Source organism: Notamacropus eugenii, chromosome 5 (genome assembly GCF_028372415.1).
Source record: "Notamacropus eugenii isolate mMacEug1 chromosome 5, mMacEug1.pri_v2, whole genome shotgun sequence".
Lineage (NCBI taxonomy): Eukaryota > Metazoa > Chordata > Mammalia > Diprotodontia > Macropodidae > Notamacropus > Notamacropus eugenii.
Genome location: NC_092876.1, coordinates 261,413,737 through 261,429,357, shown reverse-complemented (window position 1 = coordinate 261,429,357; position 15,621 = coordinate 261,413,737). Strand labels below are relative to the sequence as shown.

The following is a 15,621-nucleotide window of genomic DNA, read 5'->3' as shown; positions in this document are numbered from 1 at the left end:
AACATGCTGTAGCTTGCCTGGTACTGAGCTGACTGGTGTTTGAAAGTAGAGGCCAGGTGAGGACTTTTTGAGTTTCCCAGCAGTTATCCTGGAGATAGCTCATTTAGTGTGGGGGAGGGGTGGCTTGAACTTTGGAGGTTCCTCTGCTAGAGCATAAGTAAGCTCAGATTTCTGTGCTAGTGTCTTCTCCATTCTCCTGGGATGCTGAAACATGCCTGACGTTCTGGTGTTGGTAGTTGCTGGCTTCACCCTCCCTGAGGCTCAGGATCTTCACCCAGTTTGCTGAAGTGGGGTCGTCTGGGACAGCTCTGATCCTGCACTGGTCACCTTTGGCCACAGCAAGAGGAACCCTCCTTAACGATCGTTCTAGCCTCACAATCTAAGACTCTGTTTGCCCCTTCTGTTGCTCCCATTGTTCCATGGTTTTCCCTGGGAAGATATTCTCTGGGTTTTTCAAGGTCAACAAGGAGAAGAAGATAGCAATTACTGATCACTCCAACATGTTGACTTTCCTTAAAGCTCAATTTTAAAAGAAAGGCAAAAAAAGATGACTAAAAAAGCATAAAAAACAAGGAATTTGAAATCAGATAGTTATAATGGTAACAGGGAAATAATTATAATAAAAAAGAATCAGCAGTTTGGAAAAATGCTTAAAAAATAGAATTAGCATAATAGACAAGGAGATACAAAAATCTCCTGAAGAAAATAACTCCTTATAGTGTACAATTGGCCAAATGGAAAAGACATTACAAAAGCTAATTGAGGAAAACAACACCTTAAAATTTAGAACTAAAAATCACTTAACCAGAAAAATTAAGCATAATACATTAAGGGAGAAAATTATCATAGAAGAAAATTTTGAAGGATTTCTAATTCACATAAGGAAAAGGTTATGACTAATCCAAAAATGTGAACTTCAAATATGAAGAACTAAGAGAAGCATAAGCAGGTAAAAAGAGAAAATAAAACATAATGGATTCAGTAGAGCTAAACCATCTATGGGAAGATGATACTTCTACTTTTTAAAAATTGTACCACAATTAGTACAGGTAGAAGGAATATACATAGACACAGAGTACTGGTATAAAGTGAAGTTGTGGAAATGACATAAAAATAAGGGGTGAAAAGAGGAATATAATGGGGTGCAGAAGAAAAGGAGATTGTAGAGTGAGGTAAATTTTTTATCACAAAGAGGTGTGGAAGACCTGTTATAGTGAAAAGTTGACGGGGGTCGGTCCTAGACGCCTGGGCGGATAGGGGCCTCCCCGGGAGTGGCAGCCCACCAATCCGAGGGAGACACGGCTCCCAAGAAGGAGCCGTGGGCCCACAGGATTGGTCGGGTGGGCTGGATCCAATCGGGTGGTAGGCCTCGCCCTCGGGGCAGGTTAGGATGGCAGCCCGGAAGAACTTCCCTTTTTAAGACAACGCCCTGAACTGCTCAGGGGACTCCTCCATGCAATAAAGCTATGAACCTCCTGCGCATTGCCTGATTATTGCCTGCCGCCGTGTCCCCTGGGGTAGGTCCGGAGACGTCCGAAGCGGTGCCCACCGAAGGGAGATTCTCACTCGAAGGTCCCGAGGACAGACCCGGGACAGCTGGCGCCCGAACAGGGACCGCAGCCCCCGCCGAGTGAGGTGAGTATAACCCTACCCAGTTAAGGGTAGAAGAGTCAGGCAACCTAGGTAGTCGGGGCTATCTAGAGGAAACATGGGCTCTCAGATTTCCAAGGGAATGGAACCGGAGGATGCAGGAGTTCTCGCCTGCCAAGTGTACAAGCTTTGTAAGCAGGTGGGAATAAAAATACACATAAAGGATTGTAGACAGTGGGTGCAGAAAATTCTGACAGTCTCCCCGTGGTTAGCTCACACAGGCTTAGATCATGACAAGTGGAGGGTAGTAGGACAACAGATGGCTTCCTACCAAAAAGAGGATCCTCAATTTCTGAGCTCCAGAGATTTTGTTATATACGCCACAGTTAGTTCTGCACTCCAGCCTTCACCCCCTCCTTTGCAGAATGCCACGAGTACACAAGTCGGCCCCTCCCTATACGGGTCCGAGGCGGGAGAGGAGTGGCCCCCCCCTCTGGGGGAGGAGGACATGCTACCGCTCCCGCTCTACCCCTGGGAGGACATGAGACATTGTGGCGCTGCCCCCCCAAAAGAGACAGATAAGGAGCTAGATTCCCTCTCAAAAACGAAAGCAGACAAATCCCCAGCCGTCCAAGTGTCAGGGTGCTTGTGCTTGCTGTCGCAGGCACCCCCCGGCAGCTGGAAAGTCTCTAGAGGAACAAAAACCAGCTGGAAAGTCCCTAGAGGAACTGAAACCAGTGGCTAGAAATCTCCGTGCCCACTCTCGGCTACAAGCCGCGTTACTGAAAGCAGCAGAGGAGGGGGAGGAAGTTGATTTTGAGGAGTGGACCGGGAGGCCGGGACACGCCCTTGCCTTCCCGGTGTTCCAGCAGACCCAACAAGACGGTACCGTACAACGTACCCACCGTCCCACTCCATATAAGTTCTTAAAGGACTTGAAAGACGCAGTAGCAAAGTATGGCGCAGGGTCGGCATATGTAAAACAACTACTGAACTCTTCCGTCTCCGTGGCCGCTTGGCTCCCGGCAGACTGGAACGAGATTATGATGGCAGTGCTAGATCCCGCTGTGTATACTGCTTGGAAAGCCTATTGGAACAGACAAGCGAAGATTTGGGCAGAAGCCAATCAACCCAATGCTGTTGAAAACCACATTAATGCACTCACAGGGTTGGGAGATTATGCAGAGATAGAGCAGCAGTTAACCCTCCCTGAAGCTATGATTCGAGCTGTTCAGGAAGTAGCCTTGAAGGCTCTAGATGCCCTTGCAGCGCGCACTCAGACCCAAATAAGTCACCTAAGGCAGAGACAGAGTGAGTCAGCAGTGGAATTCATGACCAGGGTGCAGGAAGCGATATGGAAAAGGTTTGGGAAAGGAGGTCCCTCATCACAACTCATAGTTCAGCTATTCAAGGAAGGTCTCACCAAGTCGAGGGGTATACTCTCCACCCTGCCCGCAGACCCCTCTATAGATGAAATAGTTGATAAGTGCCTGGATGAGGGCAGTGGAGCAGACCCGAAGTTAGTGGCAACACTGACTTCCGCTTTCCAAGCCTTCCAGTTGTCCACAAGCACCAAAAAGGGACCATGCTTCAGGTGCGGGAAATCAGGACATTTTCAGGCCCAGTGCAGAAACACGTCGCCGAAAAAAGGGGTTCGGTGTTTTGGCTGTGGCAAACCCAGCCATATAGCGAAAAACTGCCGGGGTTTGAGCAACAAAAAAGAACAGGGAAACGGGGGCAGGGGCTCCCGGAGCGGGAAGGGAGCCCCTGGACCGAACAACAGACCCCGCCTAGAGTAGAGCTGTATGCAGTAGCAGGGCAGACAGTCCTGCCATGGACCACTACAACCATTAAGGTCCCCCCAAAGGATCATCAGAGATTAATCATAGGGTCAGACAAAACCAAGGAATTCCTTGTGCATACTCAAATATTGCAACCTGGGCAGTCCGCTATTGCACTAACCAACCCTCATGCCTATGAAGTTCCACTACCTACTAATACCCCAATAGCGGTAGGAATATCACTGCCTTGGCTGGATAAAGAATGGAAAGATACATCAGGAGAGAGTCCTTTTGTAGCATGGACCCAGCAAGTGGGGCACGGGAAGATGTGTCTGGATGTGGAGGTAGAGGGCGTCAGGCTCAGAGGATTAGTTGACACCGGAGCTGATGTGTCGGTGATTTCCTCAAGAGATTGGCAGAAAGATTGGGAGACCACCCAAGAGGCCCAAGGGATATCCGGGGTGGGCGGGTCGGTAAATGCCCTCAGATCAGCTCGCCACCTTCAGTGGGCCACAGGTGACGCCCGAGGACGGTTCCGCCCCCTTAGAATGCCAGCTCTCCCCATTAACTTATGGGGCCGAGACTTACTCAGCGGCATGGGCGTCACCCTCACCACCGATTTTACAGGACAGGCGGGAAACCCCTAGGGGCCGCTGTAGGGCCAACACCCATCCCGCTGCACTGGGAAAACACCAACCCCATATGGGTGGATCAGTGGCCCCTGACTCAGGAAAAGATCCAGGCCCTCCATCAAATAGTGCAGGATTTATTAGCTGCAGGACATATCGAGCTTTCCACTAGCCCCTGGAATTCTCCAGTGTTTGTTATAAAAAGGAAATCAGGCAAATGGAGAATGCTCATTGATCTCCGGCAAGTCAATAAGGCACTGCGACCCATGGGTCCTTTACAACCAGGACTCCCTTCGCCCACTATGATACCCAAGGGCTGGCACATAGCAGTGATAGATATTAAGGATTGTTTTTATAGTATTCCATTATGCAAAAAGGATAGGAAATGTTTTGCCTTCTCCGTCCCTTCTACTAACTTCCAACAGCCCGCAAAGCGGTACCAGTTTAAAGTCCTACCCCAAGGCATGGCCAACAGCCCCACGATGTGTCAGCAATTTGTGGCACAAATTCTCCAACCCATTCGAGATGAGAGTCCCGATGCTGTAATAATACATTATATGGATGACATTTTACTGGCCTGCAGCGCGAGGAAAATTGTCCTTGACCTCCTAAAAAGGGTTTCTGAAGCATTGAATAGGCACGGCCTCCAAGTAGCTCCCGAAAAGGTTCAACTTGGTCCCGAGTATCAATACCTCGGACACCAAATCAAGGGTAGTGGGATTTCCCGAGTACCCCCAAAAATAGATGTCACCCAGATCAACACCCTTAATGATTTTCAGAAACTCATAGGAGCCATACAGTGGCTACGCGCCATTGTGCCCATTACAAACCAACAGATGAGGCCACTATACGACATTCTCAAGGGCCCATCTAATTTGGGCTCCCTAAGAAAGTGGACTCCAGAGGCCCTCCAGCTCATAGATAAAATACAGGAGGAGGTAAAGACAGCAGTTGTAGAACGGTGTGACCCAGCGTTGCCATTCTTTCTGTCCATCCTTGGCAACAAGACCGTTGGGCCGGTAGCAGTCATTTACCAGTTTCATGGCCCCTTGATGTGGGTCTACCCTGACCGAAAAACTAAAAGTATCCCGATAGCCTTAGAAGAAAAGGCTCTCTTATTGCTTAAGGCCAGCTCTATATGCAGACAGCTTTCTGGCCACTATCCTGTCATTTTGCTCTCCAGCCCCATTGAGATACTAACTGAGTTAGCACAATCATCTGAATTGTGGGCCGTCCTCCTGTGCTCCCATGAAATTCCGTCTGGAGATCTTCCCCCTGCCCTTCGGGCTTGGGACCAATTTCCCTTAACAAAGCAGAGGAACCCGGTGGTCTCAGAGCCCGTAGCGGGACCTATAGCATTCACTGACGCCACTAAGCATTGCAAAGCGGCAGTTTACATCCCAGATAAACAGATCACCAAGGTGCTCACCACACCCTATTCCTCTGCTCAAAAGAATGAGTTGTTTGCAATTCTTGTAGCCTTACAGATTTGCGAAAAAGAAGCCTTTAATTTAGTAACTGATAGCCTTTATTGTCATAACCTTCTTCCAGTCCTTTCCGAAGCAGATCTTTCCCTATCTACTTCCTCAGTCCGCCCCTTACTAATACAAGTACAGCAGGCCCTTCTCGCTCGCTCCCATCCCCTTTATGTTTTACACGTACGTTCACATCTTTCCACCTCCGGACCTATATTTAAAGGGAATGCCATTGCGGACTCCTTATTAGGGACATCTCAGGTCTTCTATACTGACCCCATTGCCGCTCATAATTATTTCCACCTCCCAGCCCGCATGCTGTCACGCCTCTATAATATACCTAAAGAGGAGGCTAGGCAAATAGTCAAGCGCTGTCGCGCCTGTGTCCCCTTCCGGCCACCACCCCCTCTCGCCACCATCAACCCTCGAGGTACCTTCCCAAACGAGATATGGCAGATGGATGTCACTCATTTTCAGTCTTCCATAATCCATGTCACAGTAGATACTTGCTCCTCCCTTATCATGGCCACCCTCCAACCTGGGGAAGCCACCAAACATGTGATCACGCACTGCCTCCTCTGCTTCGCCGCTCACGGCACACCCCAAACATTAAAAACAGATAATGGGCCCGCCTACACATCCCGCGCGTTTGCCCAATTCTGCCTTCAATTCGGCATTCGGCACGTCACGGGCCTCCCCTATAACCCCACGGGGCAAGCCATTGTCGAACGCGCTAACCAGTCCCTAAAGCGCACCCTTCAAAAACAAAAAGGGGGAGTGGCAGGTCGGCTGACCACGGCACAATTAGCAACCGCCGTGTTCACACGAAATTACTTAATAGCAAATGAGCAACAGATCACACCAGCCATGATGCACGCAGTGCAAATGCCCCGCCGTCCGCCACCCCCCATAACAAATGAGGGACAAAGCCCCGCCACAGTCTGGTGGAGGGACGCAGAAGGACAATGGCATGGACCAAACAAGGTAGTGGTGAGGGGAAAGGGTTATTTGTGTCTTGATATAGGAGGAGGACAGCGGAGGTGGCTGCCACTTAAATGGACCCGAGCGTGTGAGGACTCCCCGAAGGGCTCGACGCAGGCTCCGCAAAAGGAAGAAGAAGCGACTGAACAGAACAACTAGAAGGAGAAACATGGATAAGTATATAATCTTGGTGGGGATGCTATGCAACCTCCAACTGGGGGATGGGGCGTCTCTTCGCTCCCTCCCCCGCAACAAGGACCCATCATGGGTGTATTGGGCTGCCGTCCCTGGCCTCCCAGCAGCTCAACCAGCCGCCTGGGAGGGGGATTCTATCGAGCTGAGCATCCTAGGGGAAGCCGCCCTGGTGTTGGGAGGATCGGGGGGTGGCTACCCGGAGAGCCGTCATGATCTCCATAAGACCGTCCACTGGTCAATGGCACAGTTACCTATATGTCTCACCAAAGGGGCTAATATCATCCACTGCGCCCAGGTACAGAATGAGTCCATACAGGAGCTCCCACACGGACCACATGGGTCCATGGGCCTGGGAAATTACATCCATATGTACATGCTAAATCATAGTCTCACTCAGCATCACCCCCTCCTCAGGGAGAGGATGCAAGGGCTGTGGAACAGCACCCAGAACACCCGCAACACCGTAGTATGCAATAGCTCAAAGGACTTCCCTTGCGACCACTTATCGCTCCTTAATGCCACGGGAAGCTTCCTACCCAGTGGAAAGATCCCCTGCTCCCCTCCACCCCCCTGCGTGCCTACACCCAATATGTTCATTGGTATGCAAGTTTGTTCCACAGGGCATGCAGTAATGGGACAGCAGTGGAACGACACCCAGCAGATCTACTTCATGGATGGAGCGCCAGGACCGTATTATGCAGCTCCAGTGCCCCACGTCCTGGCGAGAAATGGGAGCGTAGTCATCCAAAGCCATCTCTGGAAAATGGCAGCGGCCTTTGGAAACATCACCCACATGACAGACAATAGTGGGCCGCTGACGGACAATGACACCATCCGCTCCCAATGGTGGGACCTCATCATGAAGAAAGGATTTACCTGCCACGAGGGTCAGGTCTCTGGACACTGCAATCGTTTCTCCCTTGCAGTCCAGACCCTGAAAAGGACTGATATGTTTCTAATCTGTAGGGAAGGGAACATTACTCAGACAGGGGGCAAATACAATGTATCCTGCTCCAATGGGACCCTCTCTAACACCTTGACGCCCAATGATGTACATTCCAATACCACCTTTGTCATACTTCTGTCTATTCCCCCAGTTACCTTTCTCCCTGTTGGGTCTGATGAGGCATTTGCCGACTCTGATTTCCTTAGGGCTGTGATGATCAGGGAGAAGAGGGGCTTGGAAATATCCGCCATAGATATGGTAGGGTTAGTGGTTAGCTTTATAGAGCAGATGGAGATCTCTGCCATGCAGCGGCAGGTCCACGTGATGGCTGCCGACCTGGCAGATTTTATGACAACGTCCACTCGGGCATGGGCTCTGCAACAACAAATTAACAGGCAGGTAGCCCTAGAGCTCAGTGCACTGACGGATGCCGTACAGGCGATCTCGACACTCCTCCGAGTAAACGCCATATTGGAGGGACTCCCATGTCATGTCGGCCTGGCACGGCCCCTGTGCATGACGGCGCTCAGACTGAACGCCAGCCAGGAGCTGGACGATGCGATTCGGCGACTGCAGGACCACAGAAATCTAGAGGTCTATATAGAGCGCCTAGATGACATTGTAAGACAGATTAGAAATGTAACTGAGATATATAAGAGAGACTTGGAGAAACAACATGGGACATTTCTTGACTGGATTTCCAGATTAGATTTTACCACATTTTTGCATACCATTGGGGTTGCTGCTGGAATGGTTATAATAATGATACTCTTGTGTGTGCTGCTTCCTTGCTTTATTTCTTGTATGATAAAAGTCTGGAGAAAGGTCCTAGAGCAAGTAAAGGCGGATGTCCTTGTAATAAAACAAAAAGGGGGAGTTGACGGGGGTCGGTCCTAGACGCCTGGGCGGATAGGGGCCTCCCCGGGAGTGGCAGCCCACCAATCCGAGGGAGACACGGCTCCCAAGAAGGAGCCGTGGGCCCACAGGATTGGTCGGGTGGGCTGGATCCAATCGGGTGGTAGGCCTCGCCCTCAGGGCGGGTTAGGATGGCAGCCCGGAAGAACTTCCCTTTTTAAGACAACGCCCTGAACTGCTCAGGGGACTCCTCCATGCAATAAAGCTATGAACCTCCTGCGCATTGCCTGATTATTGCCTGCCGCCGTGTCCCCTGGGGTAGGTCCGGAGACGTCCGAAGCGGTGCCCACCGAAGGGAGATTCTCACTCGAAGGTCCCGAGGACAGACCCGGGACAAAAAGTAATAGGGCAAGGTGGATAACAAGCATCTCTTGAACCTCACTTTCATCAGTATTGGCTCAAAGAGGCAATAATATGCTTAATTAGTTGAATATAAATCCCAATATTACCCAACAGGGAAGAAGAGGAGGAGCAGAGGAGAGGAGAAGATCAAGTAAAAGGGGGTCAAGTGGGGACTGACAGAAGGGAGGGTAGATCACAGGAGGTGGGAGACAGAAGCAAAATACTGTTGAGAAGGGAAAGGATGAAAGCAGAGAGAGGAAAAACAGAAGGAAGAATAGGATGGGGAGAAATACACAGGTATTAATCAAAACTCTGAATGTGGATAGAATTAGTTCTCCCATAAAATGGAAGCAGCCAGCAGAGTGTATAACAGTGTTGGATAAAGGCAAAGACCCCAGCTTTTGGGATAGGAACCATTTGACAAAAACTGCTTGAAAAACTGGAAAACAATAGGACATAAACTAAGATAATATCAAAATGGGCGCATGATTTAGACATAAAGGGTGACACCATAAGCAAATTTGAAGAGCAAGGCATAGTTTACCTATCAGATACATGGGAAGGGAAAGAATCCATGACCAAACAAATGATAGAGAGCATTATAAAATATAAAATAGATAATTTTGGTTACATAAATGAAAAAAGGTTCTAAGCAAACAAAACCAATGCAATCAAGATTAGTAGGAAAGCAAAATTCTCTGAAACAATTCTTACAGCCAGTGACTCTGACAAAAGATTCATTTCTCAAATATTTGGGAACTCAGTCAAATTACAAAACAAAAACAAAAACAGCAAAAGCAAGTCATTCCTTAATTGATAAATGGTCAAAGGAAATGAACAAACAGTTTTCAGATGAAAAATTAAAGCTATCTATAGACATATGAAGAATTGCTTTAAATCATTTTTATTGTTTTTATTTTCAGTATTCCACAACCACTACCATATAAACTAGATTTTTTTTTCCCTCTCTGCCAATCCTTTCGCCTACCTTGCCCCTCCCTCCCCAAGACAGCATACAATTTTATATGGGTTCTACACATGCCTTCCTATTAAATACATTTTCACCATAGTTATGTTGTACAGAAGAATTAAAAAGAATGGGAGAAATCATATAACAAACCAAAAAGTAATAAAAAAATGATCTGCTACAATGTATGAGCTAATTCCATAGTTCTTTCTCTGGATGTAGAAGGAATTTTGCCTTAAAAGACCACTGGGAACTTTTTAAGTACTTACATTGCAATGAAGTTCTAAGTCTACCAGAAAAATTTCTCACACACTATGGCTTTTGCTGTGTACAAAGTTCTCCTGGTTCTGCTCCTTTCACTCAGCATCAGATCACATAAGTCTTTCCAGGCTTCTCTGAAGTCATCCTGTTCATCATTTCTTATAGCACAATAGTATTCCATTACATTCATATACCACAATTGATTCAGAATTTTCCCCAATTGATGGGCATCCCTTTGATTTCCAGTTTTCAGCCATCACACAGAGAGCTGCTACAAAGATTTTTGTACATGTGGGACCCTTTCCCATTTTTATGATCTCTTGGGAATACAGTTCTAGAAGTGGTATTACTCAGTCAAAGTGTATGCACTTTTTTGTAGTCCTTTGGGCACAGTTCCAAATTGCTCTTCAGAATGGTTGGATCAGGGGGGCGGAGCCAAGATGGCGGAGTGAAAGCAACGACTCACCTAAGCTCCTGGAAAAACTCCTCTGGATATATCTGGGGGGAGAGTCTGACCAGACTTTGGAGGTGTAAAATCCAGTGGGTGACGGACTTTGACGGATTCGGAGCCCAGGCTGGACCGGAGGATCCACGGGAGGGATCTGTTCCGCGGGGTTAAGACCCCGGCGCACAGCGCAGCGTGGTCAGCGCGGCAGGGCGGAGGGGACCAGAGGAGCCCGAGAGTGGCGGGCGAGACCAGCGGAGCAGGAGATAAGCCAGGCCGAGCCAGTGAGAGCCGCTGAGTGCCAGACATCAGCGCAGCAGTCCTTGAAATCTTCAGCCTGAAGACGGACTTCGGTGGGTCACTACTTGAACTTCCAGGAACTGGGATGGCAGAGTGATCAGTAAGTGCTCTCTCCTCCCCCCTGATGACCCTGAGGGAACCATAAAATTCTTCCCCAGATTAATCCTGGATCAGCGGGAACAGCAGAAGGGGGCGGGTGGTCTCATAACACCAGAGGCTGGAAAAGTGGCAAAAGGGGATTCTTCCTACTGCGGGGGAGGCGATCTGGAGGGACAGATGACCCAGGGCAGAGAAAATTCGCACTGAGACCCAGGCAAGCCTCAGAGCCGGGAGACGAGCAGCAGGAGGGGCGGGAACACGCGTTAGCTTCTAGGCGTGCCCCAGCCCTCCAGGGGAAAAGGGAAGACAATAGGGAAGCTGGGATTACCATCCCCTGACCTTGCCTTTGCCTCAAGTCAGCTGAGGAGATAGCCTGAGACCAGACCACACCTCCCACACACCTAACAAGCTAACCCCAGGGTTGATCGGGGAAACAAAAAACAAAAGCCTGCTTTTAGCCTAGACACACATCAGCTCAACTTAAAGATCTGTACCTTCTGACTGAAAGAACCAAAAGCTACAACACTCAGCCAACATCATGAATCGGAAAAAGCAGACGAAAAGTGAAAAAACCATAGAATCTTTCTATGGGGATAAGGGCCAAAACACAAACACCAAAGAGTTTAGAGCTGAGACTGTACTTCCATCTGAAACCTCAGATGGGACTATGAATTTCTCGCAAGCACAACTAGATTACCTGGAACGTCTGAAGAAGGATATAAAAGAAAAACTGGCCAATGATTTTAAAACTATAAAAAAAGAATTCACTGATGAGAACATCACCCTGAAAAAGAAAATTGAAGAAATGGAAAAGGAAGTTCAAAAATTAACTGGAGAGAATAATTCCCTAAAAGGAAGAGTTAATCAAATGGAAAAGGAAACCCAAAACCTAATTGGGAAAATTGATCAGATGGAAAAGGAAACCCAAAACCTAACTGGGAAAATTGGTCGATTGGAAAAAGAAGTACAAAAATTAAATGGAGAAAATAGCTCCTTAAAGGGAAAAATTGGTCAGATGGAAAAGGAGATGGAAAAGCTAACTGAAGAAAACACTACGATGAAGATTAGAATTGGGCAAGTAGAAACTAATGACTCAATGAGGCAATAAGAATCAGTCAAACAAAATCTAAAGAATGAAAAGATAGAAGAAAATGTAAAATATTTAATTGGAAAAACAACTGACCTGGAAAACAGATCCAGGAGAGAAAATCTAAGAATTATTGGCCTGCCAGAAACCCATGATGAAGAAAAGAGTCTGGACAATATCTTCCAGGAAATCATCAAGGAAAACTGTCCATAAGTACTAGACTCAGAGGGCAAAATAGTCATCGAAAGAATCCACCGTTCCCCTCCCGAAAGGGATCCCAAACTCAAAACCCCAAGAAATATAGTTGCCAAATTCCAGAGCTATCAAGTGAAGGAGAAAATACTACAAGCAGCCAGAAAGAAACAATTCAAATATCAAGGACACACATTCAGGATCACACAGGACCTTGCAGCTTCTACATTAAAAGATCGAAAGAATTGGAACCCAATATTCCGTAAGGCAAAGGAGTTGGGACTTCAACCAAGGATCAACTACCCAGCAAAGTTCAGCATAACATTTCAGGCAAGGAGAAAGTCATTCAACGAAATAAGGGATTTCCAGAGCTTCCTGACCAAAACACCAGAACTCAACAGAATGGTTGGATCAACTCACAGCTACACCAACAATGAATTAGTGTTCTAATTCTCCCACATCTTCTCCAACATTTATCATCTTCCTGCTTTGTCAAGTTAGCCAAACTGATAGGTGTTACCCGGAATCTTAGTTGTTTCGATTTGCATCTCTCCAATCAATAGCGATTTAGAGCATTTTTTTTTCATTTGTTTATAGATAGTTTTGATTTCTTCCTCTGAAAACTGCCTGCTCATATCCTTTGACCATTTATCAATTGGGGAATGATTTGTATGTCTTGTACATTTGACTCAGTTCTCTATATATTTTAGAAATGAAGCCTTTATCACAGAAATTAGTTGCAAAAATTCTTTCTCAGTTTTCTGCTTCCCTCCTATTCTTGGTTGCATTGGGTTTGTTTATACAAAAACTTCCATTTGATGTGATCAAAATTATCCATTTTGCACTTCATAGTGCTTTCTATCTCTTCTTTAGTCAAAAATTCTTCCCTTCTCCACAAATCTGATAAATGCACTATTCCTTGCTCTACTAATTTGTTTGTGGTATCAATATTTATACCTAGATCATGTGCCCATTTGGACTTCATTCTTGAGTATGGTGTCAGGCATTAGTCTATGCATAGTTTCCACCACACTTTTATCCAGTTTTCCCAACAGCTTTTGTCAAACAGTGCTTTCTTATCCCAGAAGCTGGGGTCCTTGGTTTTATCAAACAGTAGATTGCTATATTCATTGCCTACTGGGTCTTGAGTACCTATCATTTTTCACTTGTCCACCCTTCTGTTTCTTAGCTAGTACCAAGTGCATTTGATAATTGCTGCTTTATAATAAAATTTGAGATTTGGTAGAGCCAGACCACCTTCCATAGTATTTTTTTTCATTAATTCCCTTGATATTCTGGATCTTTTGCTCTTCCAGTTGAATTTTGATACTATTTTTTCCAGCTCTAGAAAATAATTATTTATCAATTATTTATCAAATTGTCAATTTGACTGGTATGGCTCTAAATAAGTAAATTAATTTAGGTAGTATTGTCATTTTTATTGTATTGGCTCGGCCCACCCATGAGCAACTGATGTTTTTCCACTTACTTAGATCTGACTGCATCTGTGTGAAAAGTGTCTTGTAATTCTGTTCATATAGTCTCTCCAATTGTTTTGGTAGGTAGATTGCACCATTTTTAATTAGAGAAATGCAAATTCAAACAACTTTGTGATACCATCTTACACCTATCAGGTTGACTAATATGATAGAAAGGAAAAATGATAAATATTAGAGTGGGTTTGGGAAAATGGGGTCACTAATGCACTTTTGGTGGAGTTGTGAACTGATCCAGCCTTTCTCTAGAGCAATTTGAAACCAAAGGTCAACCAACCTGTGCTTACCCTTTGATCCAGCCATAGTCCTACTCAGTCTGTAAACCAAGGACACCATAAAAAAAGGAGGGGCTGGGAAGGACCTGCATGTGGAAAACATGTTTATAGCAGTCTGTTGTATTGGCAAAAAAATGAAAATTGAGAAGATACCTATCGCTTGGGGAATGGTTGAACAAACTGCATCATTTGAACATAAGGGAATGCTATTGTGCAATAATAAATGATGAATAGGCCAATTTCAGAAAAATCTGGAAACACTTGTATAAACTGATGCAAAGAAAAATGAACAGATCCAAGAAAACATCGCACACAGTTGCAGCAACATTTTGTGATGATCCACTGTGAATGAATCAGCTTCTCTTAGCAACATAAAGACACAACACAAATACAAAGAACTCTTGAAAGAAAGTCCTAGGTAAAGAAGTGATACACTCTGAATGCAGATTGAAGTATATTTTTTTTTTCTCACTGATTCTGTTCTTTCTTGTGGTTTTGTTTTCCTTTTTATCGGTTACTTCTTTCACAACTATACCAGCTCTGTAAATCTGTTTTATATGATAGTATATGCACAAACTATATTAAACTTCTACCATTTTCAGAAGAGGGGAAAGGAGCAAATATTGTAACTCAAAATCTTGTTAAAAATGAATAGTAATATTTTCTCAACATGAAACTGGGGAAAATACTATTTACAAAAAACAAAATTCAACAATTAAAAGGGTATAAAAGACAAAGTTCGTTATAAGCCATGCAATCAAATCTCATTTTTATAGACAAGTAAGAAAAATCTAGGGAAGATAAATTACCCAATAAAACTGGAAGTAAGCAGTGAATCAGTTTTCAAATACTTGCCTCTAGGGACCAAATACCACCCTCTTTCTCCTCTAACAAGCTATATTACTTTAGTAACATATATAGAGTCATAGTATCAGTATGATATTTGTGTGGGATAGGGTGGGAACTAAATTTTTAATTTCTCAGCTCTGTGTATGACTGGATCAGTCTGAGTACTCCTTTATGTTAACAAATATTTATCTCTTGGCCTAATTACAATGGCCAATTTATTCCTGGATAAATATGTTTCACAGCATGTTTCTTGCTGTGAAGGGTGAAAAGTTTCTCATTATTTCCTGGTAAGAACTTGAAGATTTTATTGATAAAACATCATATTTGTATATTTAAGGGAATAACTGTAAAATATTTCAGAAAATGAAAAGGCCTATAAAATTCTAGTTCTTATTATCAGGTATTATTTGTGGTAGATGATTTGCTAGTAAAACAACAACAACAACTGTATCTATCTAGTTTACTTGTATAAATGATTTGCATTTATGGAATTGTTGGCCTCCTGTTTGTGCTCAATCACTCTTTAGTCCCTGGGAATGGTAAGATTACAAGAGCCATATACATTTTCAAAAAGACAAAATTTTGCTAAATCTATACATCCACTACTCGATATTTGATTACAATTTTAAGGCTAATATGGCATTTTCTCTGCCCAAAGATAATTTTAATTTTGTTGAAATAGTCTATTTTAAAAATAGTAATAGGACGAATGAATAATTAATTAACATATACGTGGAGGTATATAACTCAAATGAATATAGCACATTTTCTGGGCAAGTGACAGGTGTAGACATCC

General features: G+C 45.2%; 1 protein-coding gene across 1 annotated transcript; it reads left to right on the top strand.

The window, feature by feature from the left end:
- The first annotated feature begins 211 nt into the window (after positions 1-211).
- LOC140507840 (uncharacterized) lies at positions 212-8,635 on the top strand. The gene is made up of 3 exons (XM_072615716.1): positions 212-277; positions 1,522-1,635; positions 6,500-8,635. The coding sequence occupies exons 1-3, from the start codon at positions 212-214 to the stop codon at positions 8,492-8,494; spliced, it is 2,175 nt and encodes a 724-aa protein (XP_072471817.1). The 3' UTR covers positions 8,495-8,635.
- The last annotated feature ends 6,986 nt before the right edge of the window (positions 8,636-15,621 follow it).